The 21,910-nt window shown below is 43.1% G+C and overlaps 1 protein-coding gene across 4 annotated transcripts in view; it reads left to right on the top strand.

The window, feature by feature from the left end:
• LCORL (ligand dependent nuclear receptor corepressor like) overlaps nucleotides 1-16,248 on the top strand; it is a 337,715-nt gene extending 321,467 nt beyond the window's left edge. For 3 of the 4 annotated variants that reach the window (XM_063921453.1, XM_063921463.1, XM_063921478.1), the window contains 3 exons: nucleotides 7,921-12,053; nucleotides 13,959-14,062; nucleotides 15,561-16,248. In XM_063921453.1, coding sequence (XP_063777523.1) covers nucleotides 7,921-12,053; nucleotides 13,959-14,053 — 4,228 coding nt within the window. In that variant the 3' untranslated portion in view covers nucleotides 14,054-14,062; nucleotides 15,561-16,248. Of the gene's footprint in view, nucleotides 1-6,714; nucleotides 6,765-7,920; nucleotides 12,054-13,958; nucleotides 14,063-15,560 lie in introns of all 4 variants that reach the window. The other variant, XM_063921472.1, reaches the window with a different exon arrangement.
• Nucleotides 16,249-21,910: the final 5,662 nt, after the last annotated feature.

The following is a 21,910-nucleotide window of genomic DNA, read 5'->3' as shown; positions in this document are numbered from 1 at the left end:
AAAATCCATTTGTCACTACGGGTGCGTTGCTCAGACCTGCCGTGGCGTCGGCATGTGTGAGTAGTGCTATTGGCAAATGGGCAGATAATTTGGCATCTGACATGGATACCCTGGATAGGGATAGCATTCTTTTGACTCTCTGTCATATCAGGGACGCTGCAGCTTCCCTAAAGGATGCGGCAAGGGATATTGGCCTTTTGGGATCAAGGGCCAATGCCATGGCAGTCTCGGCCAGGAGAGTGCTGTGGATTCATCAATGGAATGCTGATGCCGACTCTATGGAAGCTCTCCCTTATAAAGGTAGGGTCTTGTTTGGTGACGGCCTCGCTGATCTGGTGTCTACAGCTACAGCGGGTAAGTCATCATTTCTTCCTTATGATCCTGCAAAACAGAAAAAGACGCCGCATTATCAGATGCAGTCCTTTCGGCCTAATAAATACAAAAAGGAAGAGGGTCGTCCTTCCTTGCCTCAAAAGGTAGAGGACGGGGAAAAAGGTCTCCTGCTGTGCCAAGCTCTCAGGAGCAGAAGTCCTCCACGGCTTCTGCCAAGTCCACCGCATGACGCTGGGGCTCCTCTACGGGAGTCCGTACCGGTGGGGGCGCGTCTCCGGCTCTTCAGTCAGGTCTGGTTTTTCTCGGGCCTGGATCCTTGGGTGTTAGACATAGTGTCCCAAGGGTACAAACTGGAGTTTCAGAAGGTGCCCCCCCCCCCCCCCCCCCCACCGATTTTTCAAATCAGCCTTGATAGTTTCTATCCCAGAAAGGGAAGTAGTGCGTGCTGCGATACAAAAGCTGTGTCAACAGCGTGTCATTGTCACAGTACCCCCGTCTCAAGAGGGAGAAGGGTTTTATTCGAGCCTTTTTGTCGTACCAAAGCCGGATGGCTCGGTCAGGCCAATCCTGAACCTAAAATCCCTCAATCTGTATTTGAAAACTTTCAAGTTCAAGATGGAATCTCTTCGGGCAGTGATCTCCAGTCTGGAAGGGGGGGATTTTATGGCGTCAGTTGACATAAAAGATTCCTACTTACACATTCCATATCCTCCACATCAAGCTTTCCTGAGGTTTGCGGTTCAGGATTGTCATTATCAATTTCAGACGTTGCCGTTTGGTCTTTCCACGGCCCCGAGGATCTTCACCAAAGTAATGGCAGAAATGATGGTGCTCCTACGAAAGCAGGGCGTCACAATTATCCCGTACTTGGACGATCTCCTGATAAAGGCGAGATCAAAGGAGCAGTTGCTAAGAAGCGTGGCACTCTCCCTGACAGTTCTGCAACAACATGGTTGGATTCTAAATTTGCCAAAGTCACAGTTGATTACGACAACTCGGCTGTCTTTCTTGGGCATGATCCTGGACACGGAACTGCAGAGAGTGTTTCTCCCAGTGGAAAAAGCTCTGGAAATCCAGACCATGGTCAAGGAGATTCTGAAACCGGCAAGAGTGTCGATCCATCAATGCACTCGGGTGCTGGGGAAGATGGTTGCAGCTTATGAAGCCATTCCGTTTGGCAGGTTTCATGCCCGGGTATTTCAGTGGGACCTGTTGGACAAGTGGTCCAGGTATCATCTGCACATGCACCGGAAAATAAGTCTATCTTCCAGGACCAGAATATCTCTCCTGTGGTGGCTTCAAAGTTCTCACCTCCTAGAGGGACGCAGGTTCGGGATCCAGGATTGGGTCCTGGTGACCACGGATGCAAGTCTACGAGGCTGGGGAGCAATCACACAGGGACAAAATTTCCAGGGAAAATGGTCAAGCCAAGGAAGCTTGTCTGCACATAAACGTTCTGGAGTTAAGAGCTATCTACTACAGCCTTCTGCAAGCGGAACACTTTCTTCAAGGTCTACCTGTCCTGATTCAGTCGTACAACGTAACAGCGGTGGCGTACATAAACCGCCAGTGCGGAACAAAGAGCAGAGCGGCAATGGCGGAGGCCACAAAAGTACTCCGCTGGTCAGAAAAACATGTAAGCGCTCTGTCAGCGGTCTTCCTCCCGGGCGTGGACAACTGGAAAGCAGATTTCCTAAGCAGACACGATCTCCATCCAGGAGAGTCGGGTCTTCATCAAGAGGTGTTTGCAGAAGTGACAAGTCATTGGGGAATTCCTCAAATAGACATGATGGCGTCTCGCCTCAACAAGAAGCTTCAGAGATATTGTTCCAGGTCAAGGGACCCTCAAGCCAGTGCAGTGGACGCCCTGGTGACTCCGTAGGTGTTTCAGTCGGTATATGTGTTCCCTCCACTTCCACTCATTCCAAAAGTGATAAGGATCATAAGAAGAACAAGGGTTCAGGCGGTACTCATTGTACCAGATTGGCCACGGAGGGCCTGGTATCCGGATCTTCAGGAATTGCTCATAGGCTATCCCTGGCCTCTTCCTCTCAGAGAAGATCTGTTACTGCAGGGGCCGTGCGTCTTCCAGGACTTACCGCGGTTGCGTTTGACGGCATGGAGGTTGAACGCCAAATCCTAGCTCGAAAGGGTATTCCCGGGGAAGTCATCCCCACTCTCCTTAAGGCTAGAAAGGAGGTCACGGCGAAGAATTATCACCGTATTTGGAGAAAGTATGTGTCTTGGTGTGAAGCCAAGAAGGCTCCTACGGAGGAGTTTCAGCTGGTTCGTTTCCTCCATTTTTTGCAGGCCTGAAATTAGGTTCCATTAAAGTGCAGATTTCGGCTTTATCTATTTTCTTTCAAAAAGAATTGGTCGCCCTTCCAGAGGTTCAGACTTTCGTGAAGGGAGTACTGCACATACATCCTCCGTTTGTGCCACCCGTGGCACCGTGGGATCTTGAAGTGGTGTTGCAATTTCTTATGCGTCACTGGTTTGAACCTTTGCGAAAGATTGAGTTGAAATTTCTCACTTGGAAGGTGGTCATGCTTTTGGCCTTGGCGTCCGCAAGACGGGTGTCGGAATTGGCGGCTTTGTCTCACAAGAGCCCCTATTTGATTTTCCATGTGGATAGAGTGGAATTGAGAACTCGTCAACAATTTCTGCCGAAGGTGGTTTCTTCGTTTCACATAAACCAAGCTATTGTGGTACCTGTGGCTACGGATACCTTGGCTGTTTCAAAATCTCTCGATGTAGTCAGAGCTTTGAAAATTTATGTCGCCAGAACGGCTCAAATTATGAAATCAGAGGCTCTATTTGTCCTATATGCTCCCAACAAAATTGGGGCTCCTGCTTCCAAGCAGACTATTGCCTGCTGGATCTGTAATACGATTCGGCATGCTCATTCTACGGCTGGATTGCCGTTGCCGAAGTCCGTGAAAGACCATTCTACTAGGAAGGTGGGCTCGTCTTGGGCGGCTGCCCGGGGAGTCTCGGCGCTTCAACTTTGCCGAGCGGCTACGTGGTCGGGTTCAAACACTTTTGCTAAGTTCTACAAGTTTGATACTCTGGCTGATGAGGACCTCATGTTTGCTCAGTCGGTGCTGCAGAGTCGTCCGCACTCTCCCGCCCGGTCTGGAGCTTTGGTATAGACCCCATGGTCCTTTTGGAGTCCCCAGCATCCTCTAGGACGTAAGAGAAAATAGGATTTTAATACCTACCAGTAAATCCTTTTCTCCTAGTCCGTAGAGGATGCTGGGCGCCTGTTTTTGCAGTAGTATTGATAGTTATTCCTTCTGTTACATGGAGGTTTGTGTATCGGTTATGTTCAGCTTGTTGCTATTTTTAGTTCATGCTGTTAACTGGTATTGCTTAAAGGCCATGTTGTACGGTGTGTTGTGGTGTGGGCTGGTGTTTCTCACCCTTGGTTAACAAAAATCCTTTTCCTCAAAATGTCCATCTCCCTGGGCACAGTTCCTATAACTGATGTCTGGAGGAGGGGCATAGAGGGAGGAGCCAGTTCACACCCATTCAAAGTCTTATAGTGTGCCCATGTCTCCTGCGGATCCCATCTATACCCCCATGGTCCTTTTGGAGTCCACAGCATCCTCTACGGACTAGGAGAAAAGGATTTACCGGTAGGTATTAAAATCCTATTTTAGCCATAGTATCAGTAGAGTCACAAAGGGCACTTCCATGTCCAAAAAAGGCACATGGCTATACCCCTGAAAGGTGTCATTAAGTTGTATAAAGTCATTTATTCCTAGGTCAGGCCAACAAACATGATGACACAACCAGAGAAACAATTACTAGAGGCACCAGTATACTGTATATTCTTTCTATGCTCTCTGGAACCAGGAACTACAAATGCAGCATCCTCCATTCTAGTAGAGAATTGATCAGACACAAATTGGGGCAGATTCTCTTAACATGTCCATATTGTGCGAGCAGAATCTGCCTTCTGCAATAAAAGTGCAGAAGTCGCCAGGAAACATTCCAGCGGCTTCTGTATGTAACTAAGTCGGCGACCATCATATTTTGACTGGAAACTAAAATGATACAAGATAAGCGCTGGGAGAATAACATTAATTTAAACAGCATACTTCATAAATGAATGAGGTCAAATTCACATTCTTAAAGTTTGCATCATATGATTTCTTGATCTGTCTCCCATCGAGTGAGATGACTGCAAGGTGAGAACTACTGGTCTGCATCTCTGTTTGCATAGGTCATAACATGTCTGTTGTTTAATCAGTCTTCATAAGTGGAAGTGGTGGTAGTATTAGAAGGAGATAAGTACCACATTAGGACTAGTATGCCCTTGGTTAATACAGGGCAATTCTACAGCTTCCCTTTGTAGGGCATGCGGTCAGGTTCCCGACTGATCCTGGAGGTACGTACTAGCTTTGGCGTTAGGGTTACTCACGGGGGGGTTAGGCTGCAGGAGGAATGGGTTGGGGATAGGGTAAGAATACTTACCACGACTCGTCGGTGTTCTGACTGACAGGATTTTGTACCCAACCCCTTTGTAGATTGCCCTTCATTCTCTGGATGGTAGCCTGATTAATCCAAAACTGTAATGGTCAATGGAGGATGGGACAAACCGTACGGACTTCAAATGGTCCTAGGCAAAGCACCTTGCCTTATTGTTTTGCCTGCATTCTGTAATCCGTACCATCGGCTAAATGTAATCGCCTCCAAGAGCCGGAGGTGCGGGACTTTGTGTGAGTCTGTCCATTTTAAAGCAGCTATCATTTACAAGGCAAAACCATGTTGATTTTGCCTTGTAAATGATTGCTGCTTCACAAAAACGGGCAGACTTGCACAAAAGTCCCGCACCATCGGAACTCGGAGGCTATTACATTTAGCCGCATGAGTTTGGTCAATAACTATTTTGAAGACAATCCTGCATTTACTTACTGGTTAATACAGGGCAGTGCACCGTGGGCTGTACACTTATTCTGCGCCTTATCCTCACCTGTGTCCCACTGGTCTCACCAAGCCCTTCTTTTTACACTGTGTGTTTGAAGGTGCAAAAGGCCGCTTAGCCCACCTTTTGGGAAACTTCTTTCCCCTCGCTGCTGATTAAATCAAAAAAGATCTAAGATGGAGGAACTTGTTTCTCTTTCAAATATACCTCAGACTTCACTGTGTCCTTTCACAGGCTCACTGTTGTTCTCATTTATTACCATGTGCTCCTTGTCTCTTCTCTACACACTACTTCCCTCATTATTTCAACTTCCCATTCCATCTGCCTGTCTCTGGGCTTCCCATGGATCATTGCGCTGCTGATCATCTACAAGGTTCTGATTCTCATTTGTATTGGCTTTTTTCTGTTAAAATGGATTGAATAATTCTCATGAAATCTTTATCCCAATACTGTCACTCAATACCGTCCCAATACTGTCACCCAATACTTTATCCCAATACTGTCACTCTTTTTTTATTTTTATTATTATTATGATACTCATTAGCAATGTTTCTGTTTTCTAATGCTGGGTACACACTGGGCGATATATCGGCCATTCTATTGGACGGCCAATATATTGCTGACCCGTCGAGCAGTGTGTACGAAAGGTATGTCTGTAAACGCCGTCGTTCATAGACGTATCGTGTTGGCCCTGAAGCACAGCCAACAGCAAATATATTGAATGATATATTGGCGCGTTGTGCTGCGTGTACGAACGGGCAGCCGCCCGCCCGTACACTTGCTGCAGACTTTGGCAGTGATCGACAGCACAACTCGGCGGTCTGTCTGTATATATCTGCAGATCAATTGATCTGCAGCTATATCTCAAGTGTACCCAGCATAAGATTTAGTCTCTCTTCCTGTTCTGCATGCTTTATGAGTTCATATTTATTTTCCTACTCTACCCTGTGGCCTGTAACTGAACTGTCTGGCTCCATTCCAGTCTCATGAATTCTGCAGCCAGACGTATACGCATACTGTACCTGCAAATTCTCAGGATCCGACCCTGAAACAGGATCTTTAGGTAAATCTCAAGGCTGACAGCCAAAATCAATGGGTACTCGGCTCACAGCTTCTTTCTTTATATTCTTTATATTTTATTTGTATTAATATTCTGCAATTAATGTCACATATGTTTTGTTTTACAATGACTGGCAGCTGTTACAAACTGCGCGTTGGTCTGAGTTAAGGAAAAAAATGTCTGTTCCATTTACGTGTGTTCAGTGTCCATACATGTACAGCATGCACGCTAATCTAACTTTAAGATACAATCAAGAAAATATTAATATTTCTAGCAGGATTTACTGTATATACTGCTATTGAAAGCTCCCTAATACCGCACATTTTAAGGTCCTCTTAATGGTTCTTCTCCCTGATCTGTTTTCCACCTAATGTCATAAACTGCTTTACAGGGCACAGTGTCACATGACAGGATCTCTCATTGCTGTCCCTCTTTTACTGTGTAAGTTCTCTTCCGTTTACATCTATATTGTGTTTCCGTTTTTTTGTGTAAATGTTAAAATTAATATAATAGTTATAATGGCTAATACTTGATGTACTGTTTACTCTGAATGCTTGTTAAATTAATAAGTTATCATGTTTGTTAAAATATCGTTGTATTTTAGTCATTTCCTGTAGTCTAATCATTTTGGCAGTGTAGCAGTCTTTCTGCGATATGTACATAGACATTCTGCTCTAGTATGATTTATTTGCCTGTTAACCCCTAGAAACATCCCATGTCTTTAATTAAATACCAGTAAGCTGTGATTCTGGAAGCAAGTGCTGGATATTTGAAATCAGAAGATATTGTTGGCAGACGGTGGAACCCTTATTTTGGCTGTGCCTCATTTCAGTGCAACACTACTGGGTGCTTTATTCTTTTGGAGCAAACCTTTCTTTTTTGTGTGGAAGCAATAAAGCTAAAGGCTAGCAAACATTGTTATTTAATTATAAAATCATGGGGACTAGGCTTTGTTTCCACATATTTGGAACCCATGAACTGGAGGAGACCGAAATATGTTGAAGAGTAGAGATTGATGATAAAACATGTGTTGGTTTATTAGGAGTCAAATAAATGACAAGTATGTAATGTACCATCTGCCTCACATTGGGGAAAATGTATTAGGACTGGAGAAGTGATAAAGCAGTGACAAATGGAAGGTGATAACGCACCAGCCAGTCATTCAGAGTTTGAAAAATGTCAGGAGCTGATTGGCTGGTGCGTTATCACTTTATACCTATCACTACTTTATCACTGCTTTATCACTTATCCAGGCTTAATACATCTGCCTCATTGTTTCTTGATTTGACCGAATGATTGAAGGTATTCAATCTCACTGTTAATATATACCCATCACTGCCATACAGAAGAGAGTGCAGACTAATAGTTTGCTAGGAACTGTACACCTAACTGAGGGGTGCAGCAAAGCGGTTTTGTGGGCTAATTTTGCTAGCTCCAAGTAAAAATTTAGTTATTTGATTGTATTCTCATAAATAGGGTCTACTTTTATTATGCGGACATGATAGATATAAATTAGTTTTTATGTCCTTGGTCTCAATACGTATTAGCTAAACTTCCAAGTGTTCTGATAACTAAGACTCGCACTTTTCTTTTTCAGTGTCCATGGCTATTTTCTACGAAAATTGAACAAATCGGCAAAGCTGCGTAAGGAAAACACACCATTGGTTAAAGTCTTATCTTCGTGGTGCCCGTATCACAGGCAGCAAGTGCTGTTCATGCTGAAGTTCTTACAGGAGGAGCAGAAGTCATGCTCACACAGCTGCCGTCACAATATGCAAATGAATTCAGCTGCTACTTTCTGCACCTGCACTAAACAAAACTGTACTAAGTGCATTACTATAAACAAGCAAACACCGTATGTTAATCTGCCCTATCTTTCTGTTTGTCTAGAAGATTTACGATTTACGTGGCCTAACTTGGGTTTAGGCACTGTTAAACTGAATCCCAATAGATATGAAGACTTGCACCTTGAATCCAATGATCAGCTCTTGCATTGCATTAAAACGCGTTCGAAAACAAAGAAAACATCATTATTTGTTGACTGTTCCAGTTTGTACCGTTCACCAAATCACAGGAATCTACGCCCTCTTCATTTGGATGGGACTATGTTAAAATATGATTTACAATATGGAAGGAATAAGAACAGTAATCCATTGTCCATTTTAAAGATGTGCTGCCAAAGAGAAGCCGATTTCTCATACGGACACCGAAAGATAAAACATACAATCTGTAAAGATCCATTTATTGAGAAGGAACGAAACTTGAAACCTACTGGAAAGAATGCACAATCCATCTCACTTGACAAAACAACAATTGGCTCTGTACATTTTGGAAGCTTAATTGAGCAACTTTTGAATTCTGAAACAAATGAATTTGCAGAGCTGCTTGGCCAAAATGGGAATTGCGTAAAAAATGAATCTATTCAAACAAGATTACGCAAAAATAAGGGAAATATGTCAATATTTGATAATCCTTTATCTAGTAATCAGGGTATAGAATTTGCAAAAGAACTTATTGACCTCACGGATCCTTTATCTAAGGAAAATATTGATTTCAGGAAGAATTCAAAAATGTCCACAAAAAATATGTCCGAAACATCAGCCACTGCAAAAGGGCAAGCTCATGACGTTTTTGTCTTAAAAGATTGTGAAAGCATTGTACCAGAGAATGGAAATCAAAAGAATATAACAGAACTACCTCATGCTAAACTTAAAATGCATTCTAAGAATGTAATTTATATAAAAAATAATCATCTTTGTTTACCTGACCTGTTACCGCCTTCTGAAACAAAAGCACATGTAAGGGAGAAAAAGAAGCGACACGCTCACCCAGATGCCATTGTTGATAGCGATATACCACTTAAACGATCTTCCAGAAATATTTTGGGAAAATGTAAATTGTGTGATGTCTCACATGGGCCATGCTCTGTTCAAGGCTACAGTAACTTATTTTGCAAATGCACAATCAGCCAAAACTCAGGGATTTTAAAGAACTTTAAAGCCGAAGGACTAAGGCCTAGAAAAACACATACTGATAAAATTAAAAACACCCACTTGAAGATAGTGCTTGAAAAACTGAAGAAGCCCACCCAGTCATTCGACAATACATCAAAGAGAAAGGAGGATGTTTGTAAAAGACAAAATGGGACCATATGCAATCCTAGTACTAATTTCTGTTCAGGTATATTGGATCGGAACAACCGTGATGTGTTGTACTCCGAACAGTTGTCACAATTACCACTGACCAATGTGAGACGAAGCAACCGCCTCACTTTGGGATTGGTAACCCAATCACACTGTGTAGATTTAGCTGTAAATCAAGAAACTGTAAATATGGAAACTGCACCAGTCACACCATCAAGAAATACATACTTTAGTCCAATAAAGCTTATGTTCGTTTCTAAGGTTGAAAGGGAAGATGGAATTAAGTACACTTTAAGTTGTGAGTATACGCCATTGAATAAAAACAGAAATGACCAGCCTTTGGAAGAGACAGTTAAGCATTCTGATGGTGCGGATTCTTCTGACTGTTACAGTGAGTCTAGCATTCCTAACAGCGTTCAAAATGAACTCTGCAAGAACATTACCTCTCCAAGTACTTTAGAATCTAAAGCCACTGCACAAAATGGTCCTGCAGAAACAAATACTTGCTTACACGAGAGTTTACTTGAAAGAAAATCTGTACGACCCCATAAGCTTAACCACCAAGTTCCCAAGAACATAAGAAGGCCTGTAGGTAGACTATCAAAGTCAAAGAACCTTTCAATGAAAAAAAATGATAAAATGCAAAATGATATCCTGATCCTTCCCGATAACACAAACAACAGTATAAAACTCTCTAAAATGCCAAAAAGGTTTGGAAGTTCACACAATACTGAAAAATATGTTGTTAAAAATATGTCCAGCACTCAGATGACAATTAAAAAAATGCACCAGTTACAGGAATCTTCTGAACGGCATCTACGTACACGTCACTTTAAATATGTGGGACCCCAGACAGGCCATACTACTTCACTTGAATCACATGACTGTGTTGAATCACCGAGGATTTCCAAACGTCTTCAGAAGCTGGGAAAGCTTTCCAATGTCTCAGGCGTGTGTGCGACCTCTGACTGCATGTCAGAGCGGGGAAGACAGAGGACCTTAACCAAGTCTCTATCACCTTTATACCAAATAATGAAAAATACAGCTGTCAGGTCAGAAAGTGGCAGAGAAGAGAAAAAGCTCAACCAAGTCATCAACATAAAAAAGAATACATTTCGAAGATCTAGACTGATAAATGGACAATGCTCAAATCATGCAACCAGATCTAGGAAGCCATTTCTACTTGCACTTTGTTCTGTTACACCATCTAGATTTTCATTTGGAAGTGCCTTACATCATAGATCGAAGAAGTTACATTTTGACAAATGGAGAGTTTACAGAAGGAAACTGAGAAGTTATAGGCAAAATTTTAAACTGCCTTCAATATGTTTAAACCGCATCCACAATGTAGTTCAAAGTCAACATCGTACTGCGGATCCTGTTTTTCAGTCCAGCACTGTCCTTGAATGGTGGTCGTCATCCACATCAAAGGAGTCTTTGTTAAGAGATCTAGAGAGAAAGTACGAATATATGGCAAATACATGGCTTAGCGAGAACAATTTGGAAATAGCTAATGAAACAGAGGATTTGCCAACGTTAAATGTTCACAGCTCAAAAACTAGATCACCTGTCCAGATGCTGTTTCAGAAAAAATGTGATATCAATGACCTCTCGACCTGGTTTATGCAAACAACAGAAACACAATCCATTGCAATAGTGAGAAAATCTAATGCTCGCAGTCCTCCTCAGAAAAGTAATAGGAAGGGGTCTAGAACACACAAACCCAATAAGAGTTCTCGTAAATATAAAAAACAATTAAAATGCATGCAGCTGGCCTCATCAGATACCTTAAAAGAGATGCCGTGCATTTCAAAGTTGTTTCAAGCTGAAGCCTTTACTTTAAATACTAGTAAGAGAAAACGCAAAGATAGCCAGTGTCCAAACAGTTTACAAAGTGTGGATGATGGGATTCAAGATGTTTGTGTCAAGTTTGCAAGCCCTGGTAAGATTATGGAAATGACCCAAGTCTATGTGGATTCCAATAATTACAAAATGGCCAAAGAAATTGGCCAGCCAGACCAAAACGATCTAATTGATACTACCTGTCATGGAACTGTACGAATACCCTATTCCATTAACGCAATGGGTGGTATTTCTTCTAAAAGAGATAAAATCTTGGAGAAAGAGCCCTCCAAGTCAGAACCAAAAACTGCCAATAGGTATCAAAGCAGCAATCGAGACATTAAAGATTGTAAGGTTTTTCTAACCAAACTTAGTGGCCTAGAAGGTAAAATGTCACACACAAATGCAGTTAAAAACGTGGCTGATATGAACAAATATACATTTATGTCCGACGTCAATTTGAAAAATGGTTTTAGAACAAAGTATGACCTACATGTGGACCAAACTCTGCCCAAACCACCATGTACCCTAAAAATAGTAGCACACACAAACAGTAATAAACGCAGCTATCACCTAAGAAGAAGAAGAAGAACGGTAACTTTTGATAATCACTGCAAACCGTCAATTCTTGAAGAAAGAAAAAAACATTCAGTTGATTTAGTCATAGAAACAAACAAAAGGAGTCCTGGGCAACAGCTTCTAACTGCAGGAAAGAAGCATACCGATTACCCAAAGTTCCAATTTGGTAAGTCAGTTCTTTTAATGAAATGTATTGTTCACTGCAACTTTCTTTAGTGTAATATTAATGTTTTTATAGATAAGTGATATTATGATCCTCACCCATAAAAATCTACAGAGGTGCTGAAAGCCATATGGTTATGAGAAGCAAATTTGAAACTTTTTGTTGTTGGAGAGGCCAGCTGCATATAATTCTATGGAACATAGGTGGCCTTTTTTCCTTTTGAACTCATCACTGTACATTGATGGAACCATGATGCAAGCAAATAACAGTGACCTGAAACAGAAGGTAAAAGAGGCAGGGGAAAATTTGATACATAAGGTAGCAAAAGTTTCCTTAAACACGCATCTTGAGATCAGTAACATCATTATATGTATATATTTTATCATACAGTATATATGTCTCTCAGTGGTTCCCAAACTTGAATCATAGCATCCTAGAGTAACAGCAAGTTTTTCACAGCACCCCTAGGCTAACCGTTTTTTATTGATAAATTTAAAAAAAATAAAATTAAATCAATTGTGTCATCACTTTGCACATTATCAGTTTTTTTTATTGAAAGGTTCTTTGACGTTGACAGTCTACCTACAGGCCTTCTTATGTTCTTGGGAACTTGGTGGTTAAGCTTATGGGGGGTCTTACAGATTTTCTTTCAAGTAAACTCTCATGTAAGCAAGTATTTGTTTGGCAGAAACTTGTGCTGTGTCTGTATCCACCACTTTCCCAGTGCCAGGAACTAGTATTGTGCCTGTATCCTCCATTGGCCCAATGCCAGGAACTACTTCTGTATCTTTAATTGCTAACTGCCTGGAACTGGTTACTGTGCCTGAAGTTATCTACTGCCCGGAGCCAGGGACTAGCACAGTGGCTGTAACAATGTACTTATAATGTCTATGAACAATTGTTATTTTTCTTGTGAATCCAGTATTACAAAAAAAAAAAAAAAGATTTTTTTTTTTTAACATTCATATTATGCTGTGTTGCTTTAAAATTCAAGATTGATGGGCATGACTTGTGTTTACACTTTACTGATAAAAGTAACAACAAAAAACCACATGTTGGTGGTACTAGGAGTTCTTGATAGTGCAAGTTGGGAAGGCATTGGTGAGGGCAGGAGGCTAAGGTGTGTCAGACACCCCTTGAGGGTTGAGAAGCTGAGGGGAACATCTAGTGGAGTGTGGTGTATCATTACAGACAGGACACAACTTTAGAGTAGTACTGTAGATGTGTGTAAGTAAAGTTAACAAGATGGGTGAGGTAATCTGTGTATTGTGATGTTAGTTGGTGCCATTTATATGAAAGCAGCTTATTTAGTAATGTTATGGAAATGCCAAGATTTGCACAGTAATTAGATGGATATTGGTTATAAAGATCATAGGCAACTATTATACCTTTCCTGGATGGGCTTTATAAAGCAATGAGTTGACTATGAGAAAAACACAATGGCTCACTTTTATATGTAATATGGTTGGATATACTAACAACTAAGTAGAGATACATGTGAATTGTAAATAGTAAGCAATAATCCAAATGAACAATTTAAAAAGGTGGTTAATGTGCATTTAATATGCTTTACACCGAATGTTCATATAAAATAAACTAATTTCTTAATTTTGCTGAAGTTGTGTCCTTACACCTCTGACTGGTGCTTAGGTGCAATACCTAGCTGTTAAGCCTCGCTCATTACTGCACACATACTTTAAATTGGGACGGCCTAGCCCTAATATTTTGTTTGGATAAAATGATTAGTCATCACACATGAATAAATGCAGTTTAATTCTCTCGCTTCGTACTTTAGTTGCCATGGTTAAGAACTCACATGATGCAGTAATTTTGAAGAGTCACATACAGCTTGTATATTATATATCCAATTCATGTCCATTTTGTGTTTTTTTTTTTTCTTTTTCCCAGGACACCTGAAACCTGTTAGAATTCCGGCAATACGAGGACTTTCTAGTAAAGATGGCACTTACTCCTTAACTCCCATCCGTATCCCATTCCATTAATGTGCAAAGGTGATACATGATTGCCACATGATCTACTGTACTTAATCTATGTTTACATATGTATCCACCTCTTGTAGTAGCAGCCAGCGCACAGTGCAAGTGGCAACAAAGGGGGAGAGTTATCAAAGCTTGACAAGAGATAGCGCACCAGCCAATCAGTTCCTGTCATTTTTACAAACACAGCCTGTAAAGCCCAGTACTCACGGGCCGATCAAGGAGAGATGCGTGCTGAGCGAACCGCTCAGCACACATCTCTCCCGCCGCTCAGCACAGCGCGATCTGTGCTGAGCGTGCGGGGGGAGACGGGGGGGCCGCTCACTTCACCCAGCGGGTGAAGTGAGCGACCCGCTAGATTGGCCTGCATGCAGGCCAATCTAGCAGCGGCGATAGCGATGTGCGGGGCCGCGCATCGCTATCGCCGAGGGGGCTACACACGGAGCGATCATCCCGATATTCTAAGCAATCTAGTCAGATTGCTTAGAATATCGCTCCGTGAGTACCCCCCTTAAAGTGACAGAAGCTGATTGGTTGCTACTTTATTGCTCTCCAAGCTTTGATAAATCTCCCAAATCTTTTATCAGCTGTTGTAATTTGACAAATTGCAGTGGCTGCTGTAGGTCTTATTTCTATTCAGTTGTACCTGATTTGTTACCACTTGCCTCCTGCTACTAAACACACTTATTTATACTACCTCGACCTTTGCTAAAATATGATGGGTGTCAAGTAATGGTGTGTACACACGGTGAGATATTTTCTTACGATTTTGACTATATAGTCAAAATCATAAGAAAAGTTAGTGCAGATCGCAAGGCGCAAGTCACCTTGCGATCCCGATGTGCGGTCCCATGCGGTTGGCATCGCAAGCCTAGATAGACTGTGCAGGCAAGTCAATTTTCACTATCTCGTAGAAAAGATTGAACACATAGCCAAAATCGCACATAGTCAGTATCGCAAGCACAGTCATTATGTGCTTGGGATGCTGACCTAAACCCTGTCGCATAGTGAGAATCAGGGTTAGCCCGAATCTCACCATGTGTATGCACGTTTAGAGAAAATTAGTTTACACTTAAGGCAATGCTACTACTCAGTGGGATCGGTTCAGTTTTGGCGCACGTTCCCTGCTGGGTGTCTATACTAATGGGCATCTATCGGAGCTATTCAATTGTTGCTCCGATCAGATGCCCGTTAGTAGTTAACACACGACAGCTTTGGGTTTAGCCATGCAAAATGTGGCTAAACCTGTCTAAAGAGCTTGATTGAGTTTGGGCACCAAAACTACAGACTTTTTAACACATTTTTTCCCACACTGGAGGCTTCAAGAAAAAATGGGACTGCTGTGGCTAATGGGCGTCTGACTGGAACAACAATTGAATAGCTCCAACAGATTCCCATTCCTATAGCCGGCCAACACGGGATGCGCACCACAATTGAATTACTGAGAACTTAATTAACTGCCAGTTTTCCCATTGTCGCATCAAATGTTAGATCTTTATATCTTCTCTTGCAGCCTGTCAGTGACCAGTTATGGGTATATGGAAGTGAGAACACCAATGTGCCTTCTTCAGCTGTTCCGTCCACTATGGTGCTATAATGCAGTCTGTCCTGCGCTGCTACTGCACGGCACTGAGTCAGAAGTACACATTGCACTAGTTGTATGTTACGTTACTTTATGTACATCTCAAAATGCAGCAACCTCAATTTTATTGTGTTTTCTAGGTATATATTAAATTTAAATCTGTATATAAATGTTACAGAAGTAACTATGGGTAATGTGGCCACATTCACTCTTACGAACTACAATAGTGATTGGAGGCCAGTGGTGGAGGGTAAGCCTTGTATACAGGCACATTTATGCCAGCAATTCTGACTGTTTATGTGGTTGATTGGTGCATGTAACACTGGGAGAGGTGTTTAATGGGGAGGGGGGGGGGAAGCTATTAAATCAAGTGGGAAATAGAAGATCACTGTTGGGCTTCAATACATTGTTTTGTTTTTCTTTAATTGAACAACTATTTATCACTATACATGAAAGTACAATTTTGGAATGGAATCTTGCAACATTTTTTTTTTGTGCCTTGGAGTACAGGGTATATGGATTCTAAGTCCAGTTACCGCTTGTGTGCGGTTGGGGTATGCTATTCTGTACGACACACTGTGCATAATGGTGAAACTGTATAAATAAAGGATACAATGTGCTTTGTGTCACTGCCTTTTACTTGTCTGCTGTTGTGTGAGAGCTGGGGAAGGGTCAGCAGTATGCTATTGTACATGTGTGTAAGAGGCAACAGTCTGCCATTCTGAATGTAAACTAATGTATAGCAGTATTTCCGTAAAACAATATTGTTTTGTTATAACCATAAATCACTGTGGCAGACCATACACAATGTTGGGTTTTAACATTATCTTGGCTTATTTCTCCAAGTTGCTATTAATGATTTATAATTCAGCACATTGTCAAGGACTGCTATTGCCTTGAAATGCTCTGTCTGCCTGTCTTCACAGCCATTTTCAACAAGTCGCTTGAAAATTGTGTGGTCCCAGCTTGTTTCAAGCGCTCGCTTATTATTCCAGAGCCGAAGAAATCTTCCTCTTCTGCTGTTCTTTTGATTTGTTTACCATGTCTAAGAGAGGCAAGGGTGAGGAGGATACACTCTCCACAGCAGCACCAACATTGATATCATGTTTGTCATGCAAAGCAGGGTTAACCGCTCAAGATCTGGTACAAAATGGATTATGTGCAAACTGTTATAGCTTTTACCAAAGCCGCTTTAATAATCCAAGACAGGCACAGGTTCAATCAGAACCCCCATGGGCTTCATTTGCACAAACATCCAGTATAGCTGAGCGGATAATGCCAGCTCCCATACCAGGAATAGCTTACCCAGTTAACTCTTACATGCAACATTCTCCCTGGGTCTTATCACATCCAGTCCAGGAATCCACAGCCTTTCAACAAAAACAGGCTGAAAGGCCTGTGGAAAGTAAATCACACAGACATGAAACAATATCTTCACAGTCTACACATGTTTCAGAAGGGGACACTTCAGAGGATGAGGATGGTTCCTCGCATTCTGGGTCTGCATACAGAGATGTAATTCGGTTGGTGCGTAATTCTACATTACCTCTGCCTTCAACATCATTAAATGATGTAACGGATAGAAAGATAGATGGTTTTCTAAAAACAGTTTTTTCCTTATCAGGAGCAGTTGTTAGGTCGGCAGTGGCTTCAGCCTGGATGGTGAAACCAGTGGCGGCCTGGGCTGATGCATTAGAAGATGATTTGTCATTGGTATCTAGAAAACAAAAGTCTCATATTGCGCATATTAAACAGGCAGCTATTTTTATGGAAGAAGCAGCCTTGGATATGGGTACTATGGCTTCTCAAGCATCAGTCTCAGCAGTAGCAGCACACAGAGCTGTCTGGCTACGTACATGGAAGGCTGACTCAGAGTCCAAAAAGGTACTAGAGTCTTTGCCTTTTACTGGAGATATTCTTTTTGGTAAAGAATTAAACAACATTCTGGAGTCAGAGGCAGACTGTAAGAAAGTGAAGTTTCCTAAAACCTAGGACCCAAGGAAAAGCGAAAGGAAAGGGATACGGCAAACAGTCCCAATCAGATAAGCAATCAGCCTGCTGACACGGGTCTCCACCTGGAGGATCCCAGGGTGGGAGGCAGACTTCTATTTGCACAGACCTGGCAGCAGTACACCAAGATGCCTGGGTGCAGGAAGCGGTATCTCACGGTTATGCGTTTGCCTTCAAGAAACACCCCCACAAAGATGTTTTTGTATCAGCCCGTCCTCGGTGGTAGTGAAGACCAGGGCTTTACAGGAGGCAGTTCAGAAGTTGCTACAATCAGGGGTGATAGAACCGGTCCCTCCTGCACAGCAGGGACAAGGTTTATATTCCAACCTGTTTCTAGTACCGAAACCGAATGGGTCATACTGGCCCATTCTCAGTCTCAAAGCTCTGAACAAATTCATTTGGGTGCCTCGTTTTCATATGGAGACCTTGCATTCCAATATCTTGGCCATGGAGTCGGGGGATTTTATGGTATCCCTAGAATTCAGGATGCTTATCTGCATGTACCTATAGCACCATCCTATCAGTGCTATCTTAGGTTTGTTATCCTCTGGCTACATTTTGTTTCAGGCCCTACCATTTGGAATGGCTACAGCTCCAAGAGTATTTACCAAAATTATGGTGGTGATGGCGGGTTATCTCCGTCGTCAGGGGATAAGAATTTTACCATACCTGGATGACTTGTTAATTCTAGCTGAATCCCAGGAAGCTCTCCAACTGACAATAGCCTGTTTCCAAAGCCACGGCTAGATCATAAATTGGGCGATGTAATCTCTAGTTCCGTCACAACGCATGATGCACTTGGGGGCTGTATTGGATTCCAGGCTTCAGAGAGTTTTTCTACCTCTGAACAAAATATCCACAATACAGACAAGGTGTTATGAACCACAGGTAGTGGTTCATTCCTATTTTATGTTTATAAGTAGTCTTGCAGGCCAGGATTTCCCGTTGCTCTGGTTTAAGAAGATTCTTGTTTGCTGCCAGTGGTGAGTCTGTGTGATTGCTGCTTGTTCCCATGTGTTCAGCCTCACCTGTCTGTTAATTGCACCTCTCAGTTGTGCAGCAGGGCAGCTGCACGACATAATTAATTAAGACTCTATGTTATATGCTGGCTCAGTGCAATTCACAGAGGCGGGTGATATTTCCAAATTTCCAGAGTTCTGAGCTAGTCTCTGCCAGTTCCTGAGCTCCTGTCTAGCAGTATCTGCCTAGCTGCTTTGAGTGTCGGTTCCTGAGTGTCGGTTCCTGTGTCGATTCCAGTGTCTGATCCTGTGTCCTGCCGTGAAGCGTTCCTGTCCAGGAGTCCTGTGGCTTTGTCTGTACCTGGGCGAGTGTCTGGCTTCTTGGTGTCCACCGGTCTGTCGTTTGGGATTCTGCCTGTCCTCCAGTTTTGAGAGTCTGTGTCGGCTACATTGGGGGTTCCTGTCCGTTTGCCAGTATTTGTACTGGTTCCGTGAGTAGCGGCTTTGCCGCGTCCGTCGGCTCAGGCCGCAGTATTCTTTGGTTATAATTTGTTTCTGGTGTTTTGCAGAGGGTTCTGCTTGTGCTGTCACCGCCGGTACACAACGGTATTGTGTCGGCGAGTGGACAGCATTTCCTTTGTTGTTCTTTTCCTTTGGCGGCGTGCCGCACATATATTTAGGTTTAGGGTTGTTAGTAGCCCCTAGCCTTCTGTTTGTTTTAGCTAGAGGTCCCCTTGTTATTATCCTGTCTCGGTTCACGCCTTGTCTCAATCTAAGACCTGGGGGCATCGGAGTTGGGCAGACCTAATCCGCCCTTCAAACGCGGCTGCCATGGGCCCAAGAAACCATAGTCACTCAGGCGTGAACGGACCACATGGGTGAAACAACGGAGGTAGGGTGCTAGGGGCTATTTCCACACCACACCTCGTTTCAGCGTCACGTTCTGGTGCTCAGGACTCACTACGCAACATCTCCCTTGTTCTGAGCACCAGGAACCTAACACAAGGATTCAGGAGCTATTGCACAGTTGAAGAGTATCCATTCATGCAGTAATGTGAGTGATGGGATCTATGGTGTCAACATTCAACATGCTGGAATATGCTCAATTCCACTCGAGGCTCCTTCAACGTCTGATTCTTTCCAGATTGAATGGACTACATCAGACAATAAAAACTCAGACTATGGTCCTTCCTCAGGAAGTACGGAGGTTGTTAGCCTGGTGGCTGCAGACATCCCATCTGGACAAAGGGCGACCTTTTTGGATCTCTGAGTGGGAGGTTCTGACAACGGACGCCAGTCTTTATTGCTGGGGAGCTGTGTAAGAAAAGTGCTGCTTCCTAGGGCAGTGGACCAAGGAAGAAAGTTGCCTGCCGATAAATATATTGGAACTTCGGGACATATGGCACTCACTCAGGCAAGGGACATACTTCAAGGAAAACCAGTTCAGATTCGCTTGAACAATCCGACAGCAGTAGCGTACCTCAATCATCAGGGAGAAACTCGCAGCCAAAAGGCAATGAAGGAGGTAAGCTGCCTGTTAAAGTGGGCAGAACTTCATCATCCGGCCTTGTCCGCAGTGTTTGTTCCAGGAGTCCAAAACTGTGAAGTGGATTTTCTCAGTCGACACGCCATTCATGCAAACAAATGGGCTTTATACCCAGAGGTCTTCCAGATTCTGGTAAACAAGTGGGGGCTGCCAGAGATAGACCTCATGGCTTCTCGTCAGAAGAACAAAGTTCCTGCATACGGGTTAAGGACAAAGGATCCCAAAGCGATCTTCGTGGATGATCTGTCACTAAGATGGGACTTTCATCTGGCCTATGTCTTTCTACCAATTGCCCCGTTGCCCAGGGTGATTCGGAAAGCCAAAAAAGGAATGGGTGCTGTGATACTTATAGCTCCAGCATGGTCCAAAAGACATTGGTACAGATATCGGCAGAGGCTATCTTTGGAGACTCCGTTTCTACTGCCTGCACGTCCAGATCTACTGTCTCAGGGTCCTTGTCATTACAAGCACCTAGATCAGCTGTCTTTGACGGCGTGGCTCTTGAGACATCCATCCTGAAAGCAAAACGGTTTTCACAACAGTTAATTCAAACAATGTTTAAAGCAAGGAAGCCATCCTCTGCTCGCATTTATTACCAGATATGACACGCTTATATCAATGGTGCAGTGCCAGGAAGCTTGACCCTAGGTCTTTTAGAGTTTCTAGAGTTCTAGCATTCCTACAGGCAGGAATGGACAAGGGTCTCCATGTGGCTTCCTTGAAAGTTCAGGTGTCAGCATTGACTGTATGGTTTCAAAAGAAATCTTAAATGGTTAACAGCTAAAGTTCTTTCTACTGGCTATTGCTTCAGCTAGAAGAGTTTCAGATTTAGGGGCATTATTATGTCCCCCTCCTTTTCTGTTTTTTTCAGGCAGATAGAGCAGTTCTTAGAACCAAATCTGGATATCTTAATAAGGTGGTCTCCAGGTTCCACCTTAACATAGAAATTGTAGTTCCGGCTTTCCAAGGGCCAGAACTTTCTATGGCAGATACATCATTGGACGTAGTCCGTGCTTTAAGGATCTACTTGGATCGTACCAGTGCCATCAGAAGGACAGATACTCTCTTCATTCTCTACAGATTTCACGAGAGAGGATGGCCTGCTGACAAGCAGACAAAGGCGAGGTGGCTTTGGATGACTATTTCAGAAACATATTCACAAGCTGATCTCCCTATTCTAATTAATGTCTCTGCTCACTCCACTCATAAGGTACTGTAGGTCCTTCTTGGGCAGCACAATGTGGTGCCTCAGCTGAACAGATATGTAAGGCAGTCACATGGTCTTCCATTAACACATTCATTAGACATTATGCCGTTGATACCTTTGCCTCTCAGGACGCTGCATTCGGGCGAAGGATTCTCCTGTCCAATCAGGAGCGTCTCCCCCCCCCCCCCTACCATGGAGTATAGACGGATCCTTTGGGAGCCACTGGCACTTTAAGAGTTTAATAGTGTGGGCTGGCTCCTCCCTCTATGCCCCTCCTACCAGACTCGGTCTAGAAACGGTGCCCGAGGAGACAGACATACTTCGAGAGAAGGAAATGCACAGATAGTGGTGAGATTCACACCAGCTCACACATAACAAAAAGGAAAGCCAAGCTAACCAACTTGGAACTATTCAGCAACAGCTGAACCAACAAACTTAACCAACTAACAATGCAGGAATATGAAGCACTGGGCGGACGCCCAGCATCCTCTATGGACTACAAGAAAAGGATTTTCCGGCAGGTAATTAAAATCCTATTTTCTCTTACGTCCTAGAGGAT

The sequence above is a fragment of the Pseudophryne corroboree genome, chromosome 1 (assembly GCF_028390025.1).
Source record: "Pseudophryne corroboree isolate aPseCor3 chromosome 1, aPseCor3.hap2, whole genome shotgun sequence".
Taxonomy (NCBI): Eukaryota; Metazoa; Chordata; class Amphibia; order Anura; family Myobatrachidae; genus Pseudophryne; species Pseudophryne corroboree.
This window is presented reverse-complemented; position numbering and strand designations above follow the sequence as displayed.